The sequence below is a fragment of the Pelobates fuscus genome, chromosome 10 (assembly GCF_036172605.1).
Source record: "Pelobates fuscus isolate aPelFus1 chromosome 10, aPelFus1.pri, whole genome shotgun sequence".
Lineage (NCBI taxonomy): Eukaryota > Metazoa > Chordata > Amphibia > Anura > Pelobatidae > Pelobates > Pelobates fuscus.
Genome location: NC_086326.1, coordinates 12,319,338 through 12,343,896, shown reverse-complemented (window position 1 = coordinate 12,343,896; position 24,559 = coordinate 12,319,338). Strand labels below are relative to the sequence as shown.

General features: G+C 41.2%; 1 protein-coding gene across 1 annotated transcript in view; it reads left to right on the top strand.

Annotated features, from left to right (window-relative positions):
* Positions 1–24,559, top strand: part of LOC134575464 (alpha-2-macroglobulin-like) — a 248,467-nt gene that overhangs the window by 111,663 nt on the left and 112,245 nt on the right. Inside the window, exons 10-13 of the mRNA XM_063434757.1 lie at positions 6,275–6,384; positions 6,512–6,673; positions 20,941–21,174; positions 21,840–21,906. Coding sequence (XP_063290827.1) covers positions 6,275–6,384; positions 6,512–6,673; positions 20,941–21,174; positions 21,840–21,906 — 573 coding nt within the window. The remainder of the gene's footprint in view (positions 1–6,274; positions 6,385–6,511; positions 6,674–20,940; positions 21,175–21,839; positions 21,907–24,559) is intronic.

The following is a 24,559-nucleotide window of genomic DNA, read 5'->3' as shown; positions in this document are numbered from 1 at the left end:
TTAGAATCACCTCCATAACGAGGGGGAGGTGAAAGGGTTATGGACGGTGGTTTATGTGGTACGGGAACCACTACAGGTGGAGGAACCACAGGTGGTATAGGAGGGACCTCTAAATAGGCAGTCCTCTCGAGCAAGGTCTGAAATGCCTGGGCAAATTGGTCTAACCTGTGGTCCATATCCTCCACCCTACTCTCACAGGCAATCATATGTTTGCATAGTTCTGCAGGATCCATGGCCCTGTCGTAATGTCACGACTACTAGTGTGGTCCAGCACACAGAAACCATGTAACCATATACATAATAAAGGAAAGAGAAAATGAAAGGACAGAGCGTAAACCGGACCTTAGAATGGCCGGACTAATACGCTAGAGACAGAGAATGGTCAAAGGGAAAGCCGAGGTCAAGGAAGCCAGAAAATACTCAATACCGTTTAAACAAGCCAAGTCAAGGAAACCAGAAAAGCGGAATAACCAGGGAAAAGCTAAGATCAGGATACCAGGAAATCATAAACACGAAAATAGCACTCTCAGGAAACCAGGAAACGGAAACCACGACAGGGCAAAGTACTGGGGTGAATTAGGGGTTTAAATACCCCTCTCTATGCTATGATTGGTCAGAGGGCGACCTCTGAACCCCAAAACGTGCGTGTGCGTTGACGTCGTGACGTCACGCACACGTTGGTATAACTCTCGGGGGCGGGGCTATCCATAGACGCGACCACGTGGTCGGCGCCATGTTGGATTCGGGCGTGATGCCCAGAAGAACTGAGTGAGCGGCTCCCGGCTCGCCGACGAGCAGGTAAGCTTGTGTTGTCGGCGTGGTCGTGCCGGTCAGGCACGGCCGTGTGGCTCGGCGGGCCGATGACCGCAACAGTTGCAGGGCTTGGTTGTCCACTTTGACAGTGGAGGGTTGAGAGTGGATTGGGGGAGTTTGTAAGTTATTTATGAGTTTCCAAAAATTTCTAGGGTTTGATATGTTATTGTTCAGATTTTACAGAAATATTGGGCCTTGGCCAATTTTGTTTGTTTTGTGCATATATCTCGCCATTATCTATTTGCACATTGGTCATTCATAAAGTCAGTAAGCTTGAACTTTGACCACAACGAATCCTGAAACTGGTACATTTGGATGAGGTCAGCTGTGATCTAATTCATATGTGCCCCTTTTACCCTCACCTTACGCAGCGGGGCATGCAAATTCCAAACTTGTAGGAGTTCGGACTGAAATAATTCAACTGCACTGTCAAGATCTGGAATTAGGTTTAATCTGTGCCATGGGAGGTTCTTGATGTCATTTAGAAAGGATTCAAGATTTTAACCTTGGGAGAGGATTTAGTAGCTTTTATTTTGCGCACACAGTACACTAAGCAGTGGTCACTGAAACTCTTAGGGAGAACACCTTCCTCCTGTATTCTATCAGGAGAAGTGGATAGAATCCCATCGAGCAGAGTATGATTAAGGCTTTTAATGTTTATGCGAGTTGGGGAGGAGATTAATTGCGTTAGTTGCAAAGTCTTAAACAGCATGCAAGAACTGTTATTTTTAGGATTCAGCCAATTCATATTAAAATCTCCGAAGACCAACAGTTTACTTTTAGGCTTTTGAGCTATGGTTTCACTAAAGAGATGGGCTATGTCAGTATGTCAGTGATGTGCATGTAAGGCTGTCTTTAGAGGTTATCTAATTAAAATGAACCATGATTACTATAAAAATAAAGATAAAGATGTGTTTGATCTATATATCTATCTGTATAAGTTATCCGCAGAACAGGCAGATCATTCACCTGAAAAATAGAATTTTAAAAAATATTACTAAATTAAAGCTCAAATTCTACTGTAGAAGCAATAGATCTGAAAAAATGCTAACCAAGAAGCCCAGAAAGCAACAAGCCAATTTGAGCATAACAAAGATAGTTTATAACAATGAAACATTTATAAATCCTAAGGACATTGGAAACAGTTTTAAAGATTATTATGGAAAATTATATAATCTCCCAGAAGATACCCCATTGGATTCTATAAATTAATATTTTCTCAATACTAAGCTTCCAACGCCAACGCAGCGCTTTGCGTCGAGAGACGCAGATCGGCTCTGATCAGAATAGACAGCAAGCTCCTGGAACTGGGAGCCAAGGAATTTGGACCTAAGGCCAAGGGTCTACTATTTGGCGATGCCTTCATTACTGAACTAAAACGTCATGTGAACTTATTCACGACCTTAAACAAGGCCCAGACCTCACTCAGACAAGTGTTCCACACTCCTCCCACAAGAGGTGTTTTTGGAAGGGCTGGCCGACAGCGGAACCGTGCCGCCAGCCGATTTTGGACCTCAGGTTCCAGGGCGTTCCCACAGACGCCAACCTTCTTCCCGTCCTCCTCACAAAAGCCTTCTACGTTTCGAGGCGCAGGAAGGTCCAGAGGTTTCAGGAGCCGCGGACGCGGCCGCTTCAATAATGGTGAGTCCCTCCATACGAACAATTGTCCCAAAGTTTATTGCAGGCAACCTGTCTTCTTTTTTCCAGAACTGGGCACGGATCACCAGAGACGCCTGGGTTCTCCAGACGGTGCGCGGTTTCGTGATAGACTTTACCGCGCAACCTGTCCAATCCGCTCTCCCCCTCCCGATACACATGTCGGCAGAACAAAACCGACTGGTGGACGAGGAGATCCACTCGCTCTTCGAGAAGGGCGAGGTTCAATACGCGCCAGACGGGGGAGGCTTTATAAGCAATATCTTCTTGGTAAAGAAGAGAACAGGCGAGTATCGGCCGGTTAACAACCTCCGACAACTAAACGCCTTTGTGGCCTACAGACACTTCAAGATGGAAGGCATCCATCTCCTACAAGACCTTCTCGTCAAGAACTACTGGTTTACGCGCCTGGACCTCAAAGACGCGTATCTCACGGTCCCCGTGGACGTACGTTACTGTCAGTTTCTCCGCTTCAGATGGAGGGGACGGGTATGCCAATTTACTTGCCTGCCATTCGGCCTCAGCTCGGCTCCGTGGTGCTTCACGAAGATATTGAGACCGGTGATGGCTCACATCCGTACAAGGGGCATACGCTGTCTCGTATACTTGGACGATTTGCTGATTTTTTTGCGAATCCGCGTCCAGGCTGCGATCGCAGACGAACTTTGTAGTTCACTTACTAGAGTCCCTGGGATTCGTGGTGAACATGCAAAAATCGTCTCTCACTCCATCCCAGTCAGTGCAGTTCCTGGGTTTCGACATCGATTCGAGGGAATGCGTACTACGCCTCCCCTCGAAAAAGATTGCCTCAATAAGGAAGGAAATCAGGCGAGTCTTGAAGATGGACTCAATACCGCTCAGGATGCTCGCCCGGATTGTAGGACTCCTGTCCTCATCCATTCAAGCGATATTCCCGGGCCCTCTACACTACAGGGCCATGCAACGGCTGAAAGCGGGATACCTGCGCACCGGACATTCCTACGACCACTGGATCCCACTCACTCGGGAGGTGAGATCAGAACTGCGATGGTGGTTGCTACACATACAAGCCTGGAACGGCAAGGCGATCTTCGGCTCCTCCCCGGACTTCATTGTGGAATCGGACGCCAGTTTATGGGGATGGGGCGCCAACTGCTCAGAGGCCTCCACGGGGGGACCCTGGCAAGGGGAGGAAACCGGTCTTCACATCAACTGCCTGGAGTTGATCGCGGGTTCCTTCGCCATACGCAGCCTGGCCAAGGACAAGTCGAACTGCTGTATCCTGCTCCGCATGGACAACATTTCGGCGGTACAATACATCAACCGCCTGGGCGGAGCGAGGTCCAAAGATCTGACCGAAGCTACGAAGGACATCTACAGCTTCTGCATGCAGAGGAACATCACGTTTCAGGCGGAATACCTCCCAGGGGTTTCCAACCTGACGGCGGACTGGTTCTCCCGGCACTGGAGAGACACCAGCGATTGGACGCTCAACAGAGAGATATTTCAGACACTGCGACAACGGATGGGTCCGCTATCAATAGATCTGTTCGCCTCAAGGACCAACCACCAACTACGGAGATACTACAGCTGGCTTCCGGATCCGATGAGCGAAGCGGCGGACGCTTTCCTGCAGGACTGGCCCTCACACGGAGCCTACGCTTTCCCTCCATTCTCGATGATCCCACGAGTGCTACGGTACTTACGCACCCACAGGACTTCGTCCCTACTCATAACGCCCCTCTGGCAGAGTCAACCGTGGTTTCCGGACCTCCTGGAGATGTCCCACGACACTCCCGTGCTGCTCCCGACTTTCCCACTCCTTCTGTCGGGACCTCGAGGGGAACCTCACCCCCTCGTCCTGGAAGGCCAATTGGAACTAGTGGCTTGGACGATTTCAGGGGTTCCTGGTCAGTCCACGGCCTATCGCAGTCTACTAAAGACCTCCTTTGGGATTCGTGGGCCCCGGGCACCAGGAGATGTTACATTTCCGCATGGTCAGCCTGGAGTGATTGGTGCGTGGAAAGGGATTCCGATCCCTTTACTGCCCCTATCCCGCTGATACTCAACTATCTTGCCCATCTCTTCTCGACTGGTAGATCATTCAGATCCCTTAACGTGATCAGATCGGCCATTTCAGTGGCACACATCCCAGTACAAGGCAGACCGGTGGGTCAAGACCCACTGGTATGTCGCCTGCTGTGAAGCGCTAGAATGACGAGACCCCTAGCGCCCAAATATTCCAACCTCTGGCAGGTGAATAGAGTGCTGGACTTTCTGAGAGGTTGGCCGGACAACCCGTTTCTATCTCTGAAACAACTCTCAGCAAAATTGGCCCTTTTGTTATGCCTTGTCTCTTTCCGACGGGTGTCTGACATTAGAGCCTTTGACGTGGACGGTTTCTCTCTCACTCCAGAGGGAGTCACTTTTTCCATTGCGAGACGGACTAAATCAGATACGCCCTCTGTATCCTATCCATACTTTGAATCGGATCCCAAGCTGTGTGTTGTCAAGACACTTAGGAGATACGTAGAAAGCACGGCCACTCTCCGACACTTTCCGACGGGTCAACTGTTGATTTCCTACGTGAAACCTCACGGCCCAGTGTCTACGACCACCCTGGCCAGATGGGTTCGCTGGTTACTACAACTGGTGGGAATCGAATCTAGCTTTGGAGCACATTCAGTTAGGGGGGCGGCGGCATCCCAAGCATTCTTGGCAGGTGCCTCCCTAACCGACATTATGCGTTGCGCGGACTGGTCTAGGGAAAGTACTTTTCGGACATTCTATTTCCGCCAGGTTTCGCATGCTTCCTTCACACTGGTTAGGCCTAAGCTTTAAAAATGCAAATATGAAGCCTCCTGTCATGTGGTAAAATTGAAGATTATATTAGCTTTAGTATACTAATAATCTTAATTTTAGTAATGACAGGAGGCAAATATTCCCCCCCCCCCCCTTGGGTTTTCTCTTTCCCCCCCAGATTACGTTGTTTTTCTTCAGGTTTAAGTCCTAGTGCTCAGGTAAGCATGCAGGTTATTACTGTATATGTTAGCATATGTTTTTTGCATTGTTCTTTGCTATGCATGGATTATATATATCATCAGTTTTTTCCTTTGATTTTGTGGTTATGTTTCTCACGTTCCGTTTTTTGATGACCTAAGTTTAAGTATAATACTTTGATGCCCTAGGTTTAAGTTTCGCATCTTAATATACATTATTGCTCAGTTATACAATGGTTATGATATGCGGACACGTTTCCACGCCAGAAACCTTTCACCTTTTTCTTTTTCTTTCAGCGTGAATATCCATTTTATGGGACGAAGAATCGTCTTCCACTCCGTCTCATCATGGATCTACCTAAGTTCATTATCGTTATATATTGTTGAATTGTTAATCTGTATTGATATTTTATGTATTGACTGTTACCTTTTTTTCGCCTCAAAGAAAGAGGAAATGATGTCATAGACAGACCCTTTTATGGGCAGCATATCTTTTCTCTGATTGGTTGTTACTGTTTCTATGCTGCTGGAGTTTTCAGTAAAGAAAGATATGCAAATATTCGCCTCCTGTCATTACTAAAATTAAGATTATTAGTACACTAAAGCTAATTTAATCTTCAATTTCACTCCTTTTACATAGTCCCTTTGCTTGATGCATAATGCTGAAATAACTCTGTTAACATATCTTTGCTTAATTTGCTACATTTGTATATTACATTGTTATAATTATTTTAAATAAGTAAAGATTAAAACAAATAGCATTGGAAATAGTTTGATGCATATATCAGGGTTTTTCTAGAACTTTCTACCTTTTATTTTCTGTGCAGGTATTGAGATATCCACATCCAGTAGAACTACAATATCAAATGTAATCAAAATAGTGTCCTTTGTTAACCCTGTTACAACTTACAAGCCGGGGATTCCATACATTGGGATGGTAAGAAGCATAGATACAATCTTATAAAGCAATGTCATTTAAACCATTTTCAGCTTGTGGCATACATAGAGCTTCTAATTTATTAATATGTGGCTACTTATACTTTCCTCTCTCACTTTTTCTGTAGCTGAAGCTTGAAGATGCCACTGGCCAACCTATCCCAGACAACAGGATCTATCTCACCTATAGTAATAGTAGATTTAAGAAAACACTGGTAACTGATGAGAATGGTTACGCTTCCTTCAAGCTAGATAATACAATCGCCTGGATCGGACGCACTTACTTAACGGTACAAAATTGGTGTCTGTACTGGCAGATGTCTAGTTGCATTGACTTGACTTCAAGCATACATATACCTAACCCTTTCTGGTCCAATTAATTTGCACTAGGTGTGCCAGCAGACCTTTTTTAGTTTTTGGGTAAAAAGCACATACTTTTAAATTTTATACAACAGATATATTTTCTTATATTTTCTTATAACTACAAAGCACTTCATAATTACTATTCTAAAACCTTATATTATGTGAATCTCTATATTTTTTCATTGTATGAAGCTTTTTAAAACACACCTGGTTGTAAGTCAGGTTTTCTTTGGTAAGTTTCACAGAATTAGAGTTTTTTGTCTTTGACCTTTCATTTTTCTGTTGCTACATACTGCACCATCTTTGGTACTGTTCTTTTCTTTTTTTCATTACAAAGTGGAGTTTGCCATTTAGTCTGTCTTCAATGTCCTGTGTTCATGGTGTCAGGATTACTGTATGATCCAGCACGTAGAATAGTGAGACAGATGGGTAACGTATACCGGACCTTAGAATAGCCGGACTAATGTACCAAAGAATAGTCAGGAATAGCCGAGGTCAGGGGATCCAGAAAGGAACACAACGAAAAAGGAAAGCCAGAGGTCAGGGATGCCAGAAAACAGGGAAGTCAAAAACAATGCCAAAGTCAAATTAGCAGAATAACCAGAATCAATAATGCGCTCTCAGACAACCACTCGGGAAACCACAACAGGGCACTGAGCAGGGTGAGAACTGGGCCTAACTACCCCTCCTCTGGATCTGATAGGCTGTAATCGGTCTTTGACCCCAAAGGCAGTTACCAGGTTCAAATTTGCATAATTGCTGCTCAGCACAAACCCTCCTGTGGATTTGATTGCTGCTCGGCACAACTTTTCCTGTCAGGACAGTAAATGCCATTAACCACATTTTTATGTGCGGATGAATACGTGACACATGGCCTTCCACGTATTCATTAATTGATTATTCAAACTTGCCCAACAAGCTGCTCAATCAATGCAATTCAAAATGTTTTGTGTGTAACTACCTTCAACTTTCTTTGCTTTTGGTCTTGATTATATAGCATAAAGCTGTTAACTAGTGTGACTTCAAGCAGCCAAAGGAACATTTTCTTCCACAATTTCACAGACATTCGAAGAAAGGCATAACTTCCGCAGTAGTGGTCTGCTCTGTCCACAGCACCCATGTATTTGGTGTATTCCAAAGTAACCACTGGCTTTGAAATTGTTACTAAATTGCCTTTGGCAACTATACGTTGAACACATGTATATAATTATTTTATCTTTCCATTGCTGGGCCATGACTTTATTATCCTTCTGGTATGCAATGACCTTGTGAACTATTTTTTTTTGCTCTTCATTTCCAATGGCAAACCTTTGCTGTTGATCATAACAGTGCCAGTAGTGTGAATCCCAAGCGCAATCGTTCTTCGCAAAGTTGAGACACTGAAAGTAACATAACACACAATTAAGGAAGATAAAGAAAGCATTGACCCAGGGGTTACTGATTAGGCCCATGGAACAATGTTTGAAAAAGCCCTGATAACTCTTCCCTACTGGGGAATAACCCACAAAATATAAACAGAAAAGCAAGTGTGGAACCAAAGGTCTCTTGTGGAAGAGTTATAAGTGAGGAGTCCCTACCTTTTAATAATCCTAAGGGTATAAGCAGTAAAAATAGACAGGAGGAAAATAGGGAGAACAGGGTAAGGGGAATGTTACATAGTTACATAGTTACATAGCTGAAAAGAGACTTGCGTCCATCAAGTTCAGCCTTCCTCACATTTGTTTTTTGCTGTTGATCCAAAATAAGGCAAAAAAAAAAAAACAGTTTGAAGCACAATTTTGCAACAAGCTAGGAAAAAAAAATCCTTCTTGACCCCAGAATGGCAGTCAGATTTATCCTTGGATCAAGCAGTTATTACCCTACATTGAAAGATTATATCCTTGAATATTCTGTTTTTGCAAGTATGCATCTAGTAGCTGTTTGAACATCTGTATGGACTCTGATAAAACCACTTCTTCAGGCAGAGAATTCCACATCCTGATTGTTCTTACAGTAAAAAAACCTTTCCTTTGCCTTTGGACAAAATATTCTTTCTTCCAGTCTAAACGCATGGCCTTGTGTCCTATGTAAAGTCTGGTTTGTGAATAGTTTTCCACCCAATGGTTTGTATTGACCCCAAATATATTTGTATAATGTTATCATATCCCCTCTCAGGCGACGTTTTTCTAAACTAAATAGGTTTAAATTTGTTAACCTTTCTTCATAGCTGATATGTTATATTCATTTTATTAATTTTGTAGCCCGCCTCTGCACTTTTTCTAGTGCCATAATATCCTTCTTTAGAACAGGTGCCCAAAATTGCACAGCATATTCAATATCTGGTCTTACCAGTGATTTATAAAGAGGCAAAATGATATTCTCGTCCCGAGAATGAATGCCCTTTTTCATGCATGACAATACCCTACTGGCCTTGGTCACTGCTGATTGACATTGCACATTGTTGCATAGTTTGTTGTCTATAACAATTCCCAAGTCCTTTTCGTGTGTTGTTATCCCTAATTCGCTTCCATTAAGGGTATACGTTGCTTGTGTATTCTTTACGCCGAAGTGCAAACTTTGCATTTTTCAACTTTAAATTTCATCTGCCATTTAAGTGCCCAGTCCTCCAGTCTATCTAAATCCCTCTGCAGCAAAGTAATATCTTGCTCACATTGTATTATTTTACAAAGTTTCTGCAAACACTGAAACATGACTTTTAATGCTGTCTTCAAGATCATTTATAAACATGTTAAATAGAAGGGGTCCCAGAACAGACCCCTGAGGGACACCACATGCCACCTCTGTCCAGCTTGAAAATTTACCATTAACGAGAACTCTTTGTACTCTGTTTTTAAGCCAATGTTCTACCCAAGAACAAGCATTTTCATCTAGACCGATTTCCTTGAGTTTGAACACTAATCTTCTGTGTGGAACTGTATCAAATGCCTTGGCTAAATCCAAATAGATCACATCCACTGCAACACCCTGATCTATACTTCTACTTACTTCTTCGTAGAATGCAATCAAGTTAGTTTGACACGACCTGTGCTTCATAAAACCGTGCTGATTTTTGCTGATAACCATGTTCTTCTCAAGGAATTCTTGAATATTATCCCTTAATAACCTTTTAAATATTTTACCAGCCACAGAAGTTAAGCTCACATGTCTATAATTTCCAGGCAAGGATGTTGAACCCTTTTTGAATATAGGAACCATATCTGCCTTCCTCCAATCCTCCGGAACACTTCCTGAAAGAAAAGAATCTTGAAAGATTAAAAACAGAGGTTCACTTATTTCTACACTTAGTTCCTTAAGTACACGTGGATGGATACCGTCAGGCCCTGGAGCTTTGTTTATATTAACTTTCTTTAGTTGCTGAAGCACCTTGTCTTGAGTTAACCAATTACAATTATTCTGCAAGTTTTTAGTAGCAATCATTTGCACATCTATTGCCATGGGTTCTTCCTTAATATATACAGAGGAGAAATAGTTATTTAAAATTCCTGCCTTTTCCTGGTCTTCATTGACTAACACCCCCGTCTCAGGTTTTAGTGTACCTACACTTTAATTTTTGTTTTTTTTTAGAATTTATGTACTTAAAAATGCCTTGGGCTTGGTTTTGCTCTCTTTAGCTATCATTTTTTCATTTTGAAGTTTAGCAAGTCTAATTGCCTTTTTGCACGCATTATTTGCTTCCTTATATCTTTTATAAGATGCATCTGATTTGTCTGATTTAAATGCTTTAAATGCCCTTTTCTTATTTGTAATCTCTTGTTTTACTTTTTTGCTAAGCCACATTGGTTTTAATTTGTTTCTTTTATATTTATTTCCCAATGGTACATACTGAGAAATTTACCTTTCTAATATTTGTTGGAAGATGATCCATTTATCCTCAGTGTTCTTTTCACTAAAGAGTTTATGCCAGTCAATATATTGTAAAGCTTCCCTTAACTTATTGAAATTGGCCCTTTTAAAATTATATGTTCTCGTATACCCCATGTGCTTTTGTTTTTTTGAGTTTATTTCATATTGTGATCACTATTTCCCAAGTGCTCACCTACTTGAATGTTGGTCAAAAGATCAATGTTGTTTGTTAAAACTAGGTTTAGACAAGCACATACAGACCCAAATAACTACTTGACAGAGAAATTTGCCCAAGCCTAATAGTAAAAGCTTAGGTCAAGTTGCATCAAAACTGTAAGGTTATCAAAATAGGTAGATAGAGGAATAGGTAGAGGGGGAGGATAACCTCCTAAGCAAGGGGATAAAAGATCCCAAAATAAGCCAACTCACTAGGAGAGGATGCTATAACTATTTACCTCGGCACTGTGATGAATCACAAGTGCCTACCTATTACCCTTCTCCCTTCCTGACTAAGTAGCTGAAAAAACAAATAAACTTAAATAAAATAATCCATAAAGTGCTACTTACGTGAACAAAATGAAAAGAAAATAATTAAATGAAAACTCGACACGCGTTTTGGCGTTCTAACAATCCGTCGTCAGGAGTAGTGAACTTTGGTATGACTTTGTGTTAGTTTATATATACATTGTAGCAATCAACTTGAAATGATTATCCATTGTGTTTCCATTGTGTGTACTCACCCCGCCGTCTTGTCAGCCCATTAATTGGTCAAAAAAATGCCAACCATCTTCTCACTTATAACTCTTCCACAAGGGACCTTTGGTTCCAAACTTGCTTTTCTATAACACACAATTATACTAATAAATGGAAGGCCAGGGCGAACTAAACTCTTGGTAATAGTTTTGCCTAAATAAGGAACAATTGCTAGCCTATTTCACTATCACACAAGCAAAAAAAGTCAACCATTTAGTGGGGTTCTGTGGATGGCTACAGTTTCACTGTACTCTACCATTTAATCCAACAGTGCTTTCATCAACTTCTATATTCACCCCAGGTATAAATAGTTAATTTCAAACAAAAATACAGGTAGCACCTAGAATAAAATACTCCAAAGACAAGAGCATATAGTAATAGAAACAATAAAATGCACAATGTCGCAAGGATTTTGAACCCTTTTTGAATATAGGAACCATATCTGCCTTCCTCCAATCCTCCGGAACACTTCCTGAAAGAAAAGAATCTTGAAAGATTAAAAACAGAGGTTCACTTATTTCTACACTTAGTTCCTTAAGTACACGTGGATGGATACCGTCAGGCCCTGGAGCTTTGTTTATATTAACTTTCTTTAGTTGCTGAAGCACCTTGTCTTGAGTTAACCAATTACAATTATTCTGCAAGTTTTTAGTAGCAATCATTTGCACATCTATTGCCATGGGTTCTTCCTTAATATATACAGAGGAGAAATAGTTATTTAAAATTCCTGCCTTTTCCTGGTCTTCATTGACTAACACCCCCGTTTCAGGTTTTAGTGTACCTACACTTTAATTTTTGTTTTTTTTAGAATTTATGTACTTAAAAAATGCCTTGGGGTTGGTTTTGCTCTCTTTAGCTATCATTTTTTCATTTTGAAGTTTAGCAAGTCTAATTGCCTTTTTGCACGCATTATTTGCTTCCTTATATCTTTTATAAGATGCATCTGATTTGTCTGATTTAAATGCTTTAAATGCCCTTTTCTTATTTGTAATCTCTTGTTTTACTTTTTTGCTAAGCCACATTGGTTTTAATTTGTTTCTTTTATATTTATTTCCCAATGGTACATACTGAGAAATTTACCTTTCTAATATTTGTTGGAAGATGATCCATTTATCCTCAGTGTTCTTTTCACTAAAGAGTTTATGCCAGTCAATATATTGTAAAGCTTCCCTTAACTTATTGAAATTGGCCCTTTTAAAATTATATGTTCTCGTATACCCCATGTGCTTTTGTTTTTTTGAGTTTATTTCAAAGGACACTATATTGTGATCACTATTTCCCAAGTGCTCACCTACTTGAATGTTGGTCAAAAGATCAATGTTGTTTGTTAAAACCAGGTTTAGACAAGCACATACAGACCCAAATAACTACTTGACAGAGAAATTTGCCCAAGCCTAATAGTAAAAGCTTAGGTCAAGTTGCATCAAAACTGTAAGGTTATCAAAATAGGTAGATAGAGGAATAGGTAGAGGGGGAGGATAACCTCCTAAGCAAGGGGATAAAAGATCCCAAAATAAGCCAACTCACTAGGAGAGGATGCTATAACTATTTACCGCGGCACTGTGATGAATCACAAGTGCCTACCTATTACCCTTCTCCCTTCCTGACTAAGTAGCTGAAAAAACAAATAAACTTAAATAAAATAATCCATAAAGTGCTACTTACGTGAACAAAATGAAAAGAAAATAATTAAATGAAAACTCGACACGCGTTTCGGCGTTCTAACAATCCGTCGTCAGGAGTAGTGAACTTTGGTATGACTTTGTGTTAGTTTATATATACATTGTAGCAATCAACTTGAAATGATTATCCATTGTGTTTCCATTGCGTGTACTCACCCCGCCGTCTTGTCAGCCCATTAATTGGTCAAAAAAATGCCAACCATCTTCTCACTTATAACTCTTCCACAAGGGACCTTTGGTTCCAAACTTGCTTTTCTATAACACACAATTATACTAATAAATGGAAGGCCAGGGCGAACTAAACTCTTGGTAATAGTTTTGCCTAAATAAGGAACAATTGCTAGCCTATTTCACTATCACACAAGCAAAAAAAGTCAACCATTTAGTGGGGTTCTGTGGATGGCTACAGTTTCACTGTACTCTACCATTTAATCCAACAGTGCTTTCATCAACTTCTATATTCACCCCAGGTATAAATAGTTAATTTCAAACAAAAATACAGGTAGCGCCTAGAATAAAATACTCCAAAGACAAGAGCATATAGTAATAGAAACAATAAAATGCACACAAGATATAAAAATAATCCATAATAAAACCTAAAAGTAAAAGAATAAAAGTAACAAATGGGGGGCGCGTGTCCTGCTACTTCATGTGAACGATTGCATACTTCGTGAGCTCTCGGCGCTCGGATACTTAAAATCTCTACTACCCTAACTATAACACTATTATGGGGAACAAAAAGAAACCCACAACCTCACAGGATCATCTAGATCCGGGTTCCAGCAAAAAATCCAGAGACCCGGATCGTTTTTTCTGAGACAAGGTGAGGGCCTTGACACAAGATGAAGACCGCAACATGGCGGCGGCCTCCCAGATCTCAGACTGTCCTCCCCACAGTCCAACACTCTCGGACCAATCGATTCTATGCAGGGACAATTAAATACCCACTGAGAGAAAAGGAATGGGAAGCAATCTTCCGCAGAACCTTCTATGCCCACACAAGTGTTTCTTTTCTGTTTTTCTTTTTTTATACATATTACTGTTAACCCCTCCTTATTCCAATTACGGAGTACCTGTACTATGCAGATATCTGTTATAAGATGCAATTTAACACACAGATCTTCTGATATGTTCTGATATGTCGTATATCTTCTTATGATTTGTACTCTTCCTGTTATAATGAAAATTTCAATAAAAAAAAATCAAATTAAAGTAAATAACAAATGGTAAGGCACAGTCTCAAATATAGCAACAAAACTTCAAATTATTGGGTACTTATTGGGTAGCTTTACTTGGTAGCAGCATATGAGAAGAAAGCAAAAACAGAGGTGCACCAACAGTGCAATATGGTTGTATATAGTAGGACAAACAACACATATGGTAGAGCTATAACCAGCTCTAAGTAAAACAGCATACATATATAATCCCCACTTGCAGGATATCTTTCTGATTTTGGTACACAGTAGAATAGTGGTGGATCACAACTGTGAGCACTCCTAACAGCCCATCAACAATATACGTTTCAAAAAAGGCACTCACTGTTTAGGTGATAATCCCCTCACAACATAAAGTGCAAGTGCAGAGCTAAGTTATAAAGCTGGGACTTACCCCTCAAAAAGATATATGATAGATATACATCAAACAGAAAAAAATAGATATACATACAGTGTATTGCTGTAAAACAAATAGTGAATATATTATCCAAGGTGAATGGAAATAAACTCACATGGAAAAGAGCCTTTTCTGTGGATATAGTCTGTAAACTCAAAGACGTCAGTGCCTTCAGGTGGCGTGCATAACCTTTCTTCTGCAGATAAACAGCTCCCAGTGGGATATATATGAAGAGGTGAAGCAGATATAAAAACCAGAACTTCTAGGTGTAGTATTTTATATATCAGTGAAGAAAAAGTGCACTAATATAAAAACTAATATAAAAACTATAGAACTGGCTCCAAGTTGTGTAGCTTGGTGTCTATTTTAATAGGGTGACACTCCCCTGCTGGAACCCAGATGGAGATTTAGGATACCAAGAGGTAAATATATATAATAGTACCTTTTATTACCAATATTAAAAAAAGAAAAATCAATATACAATCATTTGGTCCTCTTGATGTCTCCAGTTCCTCAGATGTGTTTCACCTATTGGTCAGCTTTTTCAAATTGTAAAAGTGCATATCCAGCTTCCTGTTTATGAATGTCCGCTCGTCCCGCCTTTTGTTCATATTATCTATTAGCATTTCTAATTGTCAACTAGGGTGTAGCTGTAGGCAGTTTTTCGCTGTCTTTTTTGGGTGTTCAGATTAGGACCGATATTCTGGAAGTGACGTGTGTATCCTCCTACTTCACTTACGTTCCGGTACTTATTTCAAACTACCTTTCCCATAATGACTGTGACATGCAAATTATGGCATTTTCTGTCACTTAAAGTTCCCGTTCATATTTAATTTATGGGCATTGGTATAAGGGAGGAAAAAGACCTATATATAAGACATCTGTTCATAGAATTATTGTATAATTAGGATAGAAGATATAACATCCAAACTTCAAAATACAAATACAAAAACAAATTCAAATACAAATAAAAAAAACAATTCATTAAAAATATGTATTGATTATGTGCAAGCTAATGGCAGAATATAAACTTCACTAATAAAACTTATAAGATAAATGATTTTATTACGTGTAACAAAAATAATGTAATTTATCTTTTGGAGTGCCTATATGACCTTTCTTTAAGTCTAAAAACACGAGTATCGGAACACTGCTGCAATATAATAAAAGGATACCAAAACCACACTAAATGAAAACTAGACATGTGCATACAAAGCCCTACAAACAAAATACAAATGAAACGAAAGGGCAAATGCCGAATGCATTACCTTTTCGTTTCGTTCATTTAATAGACTAATTGCTGCAGGGGAATTAACCCCCACAGCATGGAGAAATAACGGTGCACATGCGTGACAAAAGAAAGAGGGAGCCGGCAGCGCTAACAACTCCCTCCTTGTAATGATATTAATCCCTCCACCCCACATTAAAACCTATGGGGGTCACTAAGACCCCATATTCATAAAATGGAGGTTGAATCCTCCCACATGCCCCTATTCGCGGCATGCTGCGAGTAAATGCATGTCGCCTAAACAAATGTAAAAGTACTAGTGACTGGGCAGCAATAAGGGGGGCCTTGCACAGATCCTCCGTTTCCCCATGGTGGGGAACAAAATATAACTAAAATAGGGGGGACATAGTGCCCCCACCCGTGACCGGTGCGTGGGGGCTATTAATATAAACGGGGGGACCTAATATTCCCCCAGGTCCCCATCCATGAGCGGTGGGTGAGGACCCTAGCTAAATTAAATAATGGGGGGCACCTAATATCCCCCTCAGGTCCCCACCCATGACTGGTGGTTGGGGACCCTAAATATGGGGGGATTCAATTTACCTCCTGGTCCCCACCCATGAACGGCGGATGGGAACCCTAAATAAATAATGTGATCTGATCACAACAATAGACAATCACAGTCTGCTTAAACTAATAACACACAAAGAATGAAATGTTGCCATGTTTTTATTGAACACACAATGTAAACATTCACAGTGCAGGTGGAAAAAGTATGGGAACCCCTAGACTAATGACATCTCCAAGAGCTAATTGGAGTGAGATGTCAGCCAACTGGAGTCCAATCAATGAGATGAGATTGGAGGTGTTGGTTACAGCTGCCCTGCCCTATAAAAAACACACACCAGTTCTGGGTTTGCTTTTCACAAGAAGCATTGCCTGATGTGAATGATGCCTCACACAAAAGAGCTCTCAGAAGACCTACGATTAAGAATTGTTGACTTGCATAAAGCTGGAAAGGGTTATAAAAGTATCTCCAAAAGCCTTGCTGTTCATCAGTCCACGGTAAGACCTATTGTCTATAAATGGAGAAAGTTCAGCACTGCTGCTACTCTCCCTAGGAGTGGCCATCCTGTAAAGATGACTGCAAGAGCACAGCGCACACTGCTCAATGAGGTGAAGAAGAATCCTAGAGTGTCAGCTAAAGACTTACAAAAGTCACTGGCAAATGCTAACATCCCTGTTAGTGAATCTACAATACGTAAAACACTAAACAAGAATGGATTTCATGGGAGGATACCACAGAGGAAGCCACTGCTGTCCAAACAAAACATTGCTGCACGTTTACAGTTTGCACAAGAGCACCTGGATGTTCCACAGCAGTACTGGCAAAATATTCTGTGGACAGATAAAACCAAAGTTGAGTTGTTTGGAAGAAACACACAACACTATGTGTGGCGAAAAAGAGGCACAGCACACCAACATCAAAACCTCATCCCAACTGTGAAGTATGATGGTGGGGGCATCATGGTTTGGGGCTGCTTTGCTACGTCAGGGCCTGGACGGATTGCTATCATCGAAGGAAAAATGAATTCCCAAGTTTATCAAGACATTTTGCAGGAGAACTTAAGGCCATCTGTCTACCAGCTGAAGTTCAACAGAAGATGGGTGTTGCAACAGGACAATGACCCAAAGCATAGAAGTAAATCAACAACAGAATGGCTTAAACAGAAGAAAATACGCCTTCTAAAGTGGCCCAGTCAGAGTCCTGACCTCAACCCGATTGAGATGCTGTGGCATGACCTCAAGAAAGCGATTCACACCAGACATCCCAAGAATATTGCTGAACTGAAACAGTTCTGTAAAGAGGAATGGTCAAGAATGACTCCTGACCATTGTGCACGTCTGATCTGCAACTACAGGAAACGTTTGGTTGAAGTTATTGCTGCCAAAGGAGGTTCAAACAGTTATTAAATCCAAGGGTTCACATACTTTTTCCACCTGCACTGTGAATGTTTACATGGTGTGTTCAATAAAAACATGGCAACATTTCATTCTTTGTGTGTTATTAGTTTAAGCAGACTGTGATTGTCTATTGTTGTGAATTAGATGATGATCAGATCACATTTTATGACCAATTTGTGCAGAAATCCATATCATTCCAAAGGGTTCACGTACTTTTTCTTGCAACTGTATTTTTAGAAAAAACAAACAAACTATTCTAAAACCTGGTCCTGGTGGTCATCCCCCTTGGTTATCCACCTAACATAAATAAATATGAAAATTAGATTGCTCCTCCTGCTCTTCCTTTTTCTTTGTGGTGGTTTTGCCCTGCCTGACAGGGTTATAGGTGGCTAAACCTGCTACCTCCACAGATACTGTTGGTAGAAGCTGATAGGGCACCAATTTTTTTTCCACAACGTCATTTCTTTATTGTCATTGACCGATTATTTGATTTGCAGTGTGCTTCTCTGCCACTGTTTGGAAATTGCAATCTTCTTCCCTCAGTAATACACACAGTATGTTCCTGCAGTTTACTGAACAAGTGAACCCTGCCTCCTTTGAGTGTGACAGTAGTACTGTCATAGGCAGGGTATCATTGAAGATGAAGAAACAGTTTGCAAAGCCTTTTTTTTTTCTTTGACTGTTTGCTGTTTAAGTGCTGAAGGCACTGTACACTGCAGCATACTGTGTAAAGTATAGTCAAACACAATAATGTTACAGTAGTAGTTAATCCACCAAGAAGCAACCCATTTTTCAATACAAACATAATCAGGGTAAAACCACTAAAATGACTACCAAAGGGGGGAGCAACTGAATCAGTACTTCCTCCCCTACTACCATCATTAAGCAAAGCAGAGAGATATTGACAGTCATCAACAGAGGCAGGATGAACAGGGACAATTGGACACCTCATCATCTCAGGGAATTATCCACCAGCCCACTCTAGAAGATTTTGTTAGATTTCAATACAGGACTATATGATAACAGCAGGCTAACAAAATTACCTATAATACACAAAAACACACATTGAGTGGAGCTAATATCTACCTTAAATGGAGTAACAAATGGTAAATGGGAATCTATTGGAAAATAGTAGAAATGCAATAATAGTGCAGATTATTTCTTAAAATGAGTGAGAGTCTGCCCATTGAAAGGATAGATTTCTATCTTGAAGGTTGATTTCCCAACAGGATACACTCTCATTATCCCAAGGTCCTTCCAGGATAAGAATTTCATCATTTCAAAGTCACTAAAATCTCAATCTACATATTTAAAGATACGGAAGAGGGTTGTGGATCTCCTTAAATATGCAAATTCTTCACTATCTTTTAATAGTGCAGATTATTTCTTAAAATGAGTGAGAGTCTGCCCATTGAAAGGATAGATTTCTATCTTGAAGGTTGATTTCCCAACAGGATACACTCTCATTATCCCAAGGTCCTTCCAGGATAAGAATTTCATCATTTCAAAGTCACTAAAATCTCAATCTACATATTTACAGATACGGAAGAGGGTTGTGGATCTCCTTAAATATGCAAATTCTTCACTCACTAGAGCCAAGTCAAACCCTCTGGCTCTTTCCTTGTGATTGTATATCATCTATTTGGGCACTCTCTCTCTAATTTTAAGACATAATCTCCACTATTATTGCATTTCTACTCTTTTACTATAGATTCCCATTCACCATTTGTTATTCCATTAAAGGTAGATATTAGCTCCACCCACTGTGTGTTTTTGTGTATTTATTATTGGTTAATGTGAGTGTTAAGGGGATCTCTTTATACCACTAATTGTTGTACACAGAGTGTTGGAGTAAAACAAAATTACCTGTCTAATTGCCAAGATTTATGGAGTGCTCCTACTTGCCAGAATGCCTTTGTTTCCTTGAATGTACACTGGTGACAGCCCACAGTGCCTGCGTATGGTTGTGGTAGTGGAGGAGGTCCAGCCTTACCATTAACTATATTTGAACACTGCAAGAAGATTTCCAGGCGTTTCCACCATCGTGTGAAGGCAGGAGCAAGAGATAGAAAGGGCTTTCCACACTGCATCTACAACTGGATATCAGCACATGGATATTCTCTTTAAACATGGTGGAAACAATTTTGGTACTGCAGAAGGAAACCTATATTCTATCTTCCTTCCACGTCATTGGCCTTGACTCCCCACTGTGATCAGAGAATTGAGCAATAATATTGTAGCTAGTGTCAATTCTTATTCCATTTAAAGATGTGACAGGAAAGTTGAATTACAGTAATACCAGTTTAGCACAGGTCATCCCCTTGTTCACATATCTAATGAAAAATAAAAAAGTACATCAAATTAAATTACTCCTTCTGTTGCTTTTCATTTTTCAATTGGCTTTCATTGTAGTGGTTTTCCACTGCATGACTGGGTCTTACAATACCAGCTCCCTCAAGAGACACATTTTGGAGAAGCTGATAGGAAACTGTTTATTCTGCTCTGGGTTGAAGGGATGATAGAGGCAATTGTCCACTCACTTTTTCCTTTCATTTTTCAAGCATACCTATATACTAATATATAACTAAAAGCATTATTAGCAGTTTAAGTTGCGGTTTAACTGAAGGTGAGTGCAACAAGTAGGATTTATCATTATTGACGTTGTAAGTAATGACCATTTAGGTCTGATCTTCAATAGATCTCCGTGTCGCATTCTCGTAAATGTGCAAGAGTGCAACACAAATATGGCTCCTGCCAGATGAAAACTGCAGGAGACAACTTCAGGTAAGTGCCTTCCACTATACCCCATCTTAAGCAGAGATATCACTGAAAGTGACAGATCGGCTTAAATATTATTGACTTGCAGTAATCATTTAATTGTCATTACCACTGTATCCTCACATTTTGAGATATGCAGTCATAGTGTACTTTATCTGATACTGATGGAAGGCATCAATTGCCTATTTATTGAGCTTATTTCTCTTATTTTCTGCACAATTCCCCCTGCTTATTTCTTCTCTTCACAAAGCAGTTTTTCCTGATAACATGAGAACACACATGATGGGAGAATGATTGAGGACTTTCAACTAATCCTTATGTTCCTCTTTTACAGGCCAAGACAATTGAGATGTATCAGTCATACAGATATTCTGAAATTATCAAGCCGCTATATAGCTTTGCAGATCTCTTCCTTCGACCCTTCTACTCTGCCAGTAACAGTTTCCTTGAGATACACTCCCTGACTAAGGTTCTACCATGTGATGGTAACCAGAAAATACAAGTAGATTATATTATTAAACAAACAGTACTAAATGCAGAGATCAAGAGTTTGGATTTACATTATTTGGTAAGAACTTGTGTCACTGTCACTTTATCAAATTGTACTGGTCCTAATGGTGCACAATCTAAATTTTAGATATTTGATAGCAGCCACTCTTTAAAAAGTTGTATAATAACAAGCAAATAAACACAATGCAATTCTGTGTTTTGGGATTTCATATTTAATGAGATAGCTCAGTGGTTAGAGCTCCATATATTGTTCCTCAGAATTGAGACTGTGATTCACAGTAAAGTCAAATCAGGTAGATGAATTCTACAAATTTGAATAGCAATAACTTTTAGCCATCGAGGTTGTTAGAAAATAGCAAAAACCTTAGTGCACCTCCTCATCACACCTTCATCGGCTCATGGCAACTTTATATTTAAATGTGCGGCCACTGTAGCAAGTGATTGTACTGTCGCCAGGCTTGCAGAGCTCTGCATATTCACTGATTGGCTGCTGCAATTTCTGCTTGCTGTTGACTAGCAGAATTTTGGTGCATACTCACATTATCAAACTGTTGCTGCCGGGATTTTGGTTTTGTGTGGATTGGGAGTAAAAAATTCCTTTTGCCACCAAACATATAACTATATATACTATATAAATTCAGACCAATAATCACCTACATTGAAATTGTTTTTTTATTGAATTTGAAATGTATACTTTTTATACTTACTTTTTTATTTTTCCAGGTGGCTTCTAAAGCTTCTCTCTGGGATGCTGGAACTATAGAAATACTTGTAGAACGTGAAAGTGAAGGTGAAAAATATTCAGGTTTAGTAAATTTGGCACAAACATAACTCCATGAACTCCTCTATAGATTTTCATTTTAAATAAGTATGTAAACCCTGACTCGCGATTTATTATAAATTCACCTACATTAGTGATGTCACAAACACAAACTTTTCGGTTCGCGAACGGCGGACGCGAACTTCCGCAAATGTTCGCGAACCGGGGCTAACCGCCATTGACTTCAATGGGCAGGCAAATTTTAAAACCCACAGGGACTGTTTCTGGCCACAATAGTGATGGAAAAGTTGTTTCAAGGGGACTAACACCTGGACTGTGGCATGCCGGAGGGGGATCCATGGCAAAATTACCGCATGGAAAATTACACAGTTGATGCAGAGTCTGGTTTTAATCTATAAAGGGCATAAATCACCTAACATTCCTAAATCACAATGGATATGGATTGAGACCTGACATATGACATATTGACACCTTGACATATGGATTGACACCTGTCCTCAGAGACCCTGATACACACTGACACAGAGCAGAATAGGGACTGTTCCCCATACATAGGGTCACTTGGCAGATATGGATTGACACCTATCCTAATGATCCCTGATACACACTGACACAGAGCAGAATAGGGACTTTTCCCTCTGCATAGGGTCACTTGGCAGATATGGATTGACACCTGTCCTCAGGGACCCTGATACACACTGACACAGAGCAGAATAGGGACTGTTCCTCCTACATAGGGTCACCATTTTTAGCCCAAGGCAGCTCATCTCATCAAGCCTTTTTTAGTTAAATGTATCGCCCACTGTCAGTCCCTTCGGGATCCATCCCTCATTCATCTTAATAAAGGTGAGGTAATCTAGACTTTTTTGACCTAGGCAACTTCTCTTCTCAGTGACAATACCTCCTGCTGCACTGAAGGTCGTTTCTGACAGTACACTTGAAGCGGGGCAGGCCAGAAGTTCTATCGCAAATTGGGATAGCTCAGGCCACAGGTCAAGCCTGCACACCCAGTAGTCAAGGGGTTCATCGCTCCTCAGAGTGTCGATATCGGCAGTTAAGGCGAGTCGTTCTCTGAGGGTGGATCCCGAAAGGCTGTGGCGATGCATAGGACTTAAAAAGCTCCGCATGTCCTCCATCAACAACACGTCTTTAAAGCGTCCTGTCCTTGCCGGCGTGGTCGTGGGAGGAGGAGGATGACTTTCACCTCTTCCCCTGTTAGATTCCCATTGTGCTGTGACATCACCCTTATACGCTGTGTAAAGCATACTTTTAAAAAATGCTGCATCCTTTCCGACTTGCTGTAATTTGGTAAAATTTCCGCCACTTTCTGCTTATACCGGGGGTCTAGTAGCGTGGACACCCAGTACAGGTCGTTCTCCTTCAGCCTTTTTATACAAGGGTCCCTCAACAGGCACGACAGCATGAAAGACCACATTTGCACAAGGTTGGATGCCGAGCTAGTAATTTCCCGTTCCTCCTCCTCAGTGATGTCAATGAAGGTATGTTCTTCCCCCCAGCCACGTACAACACCACTGGTACCAGATAGGTGACAACGAGCACCCTGGGATGCCTGTTGTGGTTGGTCTTCCTCCTCCTCCTCAAAGCCACATTCCTCCTCTGACTCCTCTTCCTCACAATCCTCTTCCAGCGTTGCCGCAGGTCCAGCAAGCGATGCTGAAAAGGCTGTTTCTGGTGGTGATGGTGACCACAACACTTCCTCTTCCTCTTCACGCTCATCTACGGCCTGATCCAGCACTCTTCACAGGGCACGCTCCAGGAAGAAAAAAAATGGCATGATGTTGCTGATGGTGCCTTCGGTGCGACTGACTAGGTTTGTCACCTCCTCAAAAGGAAGCATGAGCCTACAGGCATTGCGCATGAGCGTCCAGTAACGTGGCAAAAACATTCCCAGCTCCCCAGAGGCTGTCCTAGCACCCCGGTCATACAAATATTCATTAACGGCTTTTTCTTGTTGGAGCAGGCGGTCGAACATTAGGAGTGTTGAATTCCAACGTGTCGGGCTGTCGCAAATCAAGCGCCTCACTGGCATGTTGTTTCGCCGCTGGATATCTGCGCCATGGCCGTGTAGTAACGCCTGAAATGGCCATACACCTTCCTGGCCTGCTTCAGGACGTCCTGTAAGCCTGTGTACTTATGCACAAAGCGTTGTACGATCAGATTACACACATGTGCCATGCACGGCACATGTGTCAACTTGCTCAACTTCAATGCCGCCAACAAATTTGTTCCGTTGTCACAAACCACTTTGCCGATATCCAGTTGCTGCGGAGTCAGCCACTTTTCCACCTGTGCATTCAGGGCGGACAAGAGTGCTTGTCCGGTGTGACTCTCTGCTTTCATGCAAGTCAAACCCAAGACGGCGTGACACTGCCGTATCCGGGATGTTGAATAGTACCTGGGGAGCTGGGGGGGGGTGCCATTTATGTGGAACAAGACGCAGCAGCAGAAGAGGACTCAGCTGAGGAGGTTATGGAAGAGGATGGAGTAGGAGGAGTAGAGGAGGTGGCAGCAGGCCTGCCTGCAAGTCGTGGCGGTGTCACCAACTCCTCTGCAGAGCCACGCATTCCATGCTTGACAGCCATCAGCAGGTTTACCCAATGCGCAGTGTAGGTGATATACCTGCCCTGACCATGCTTTGTAG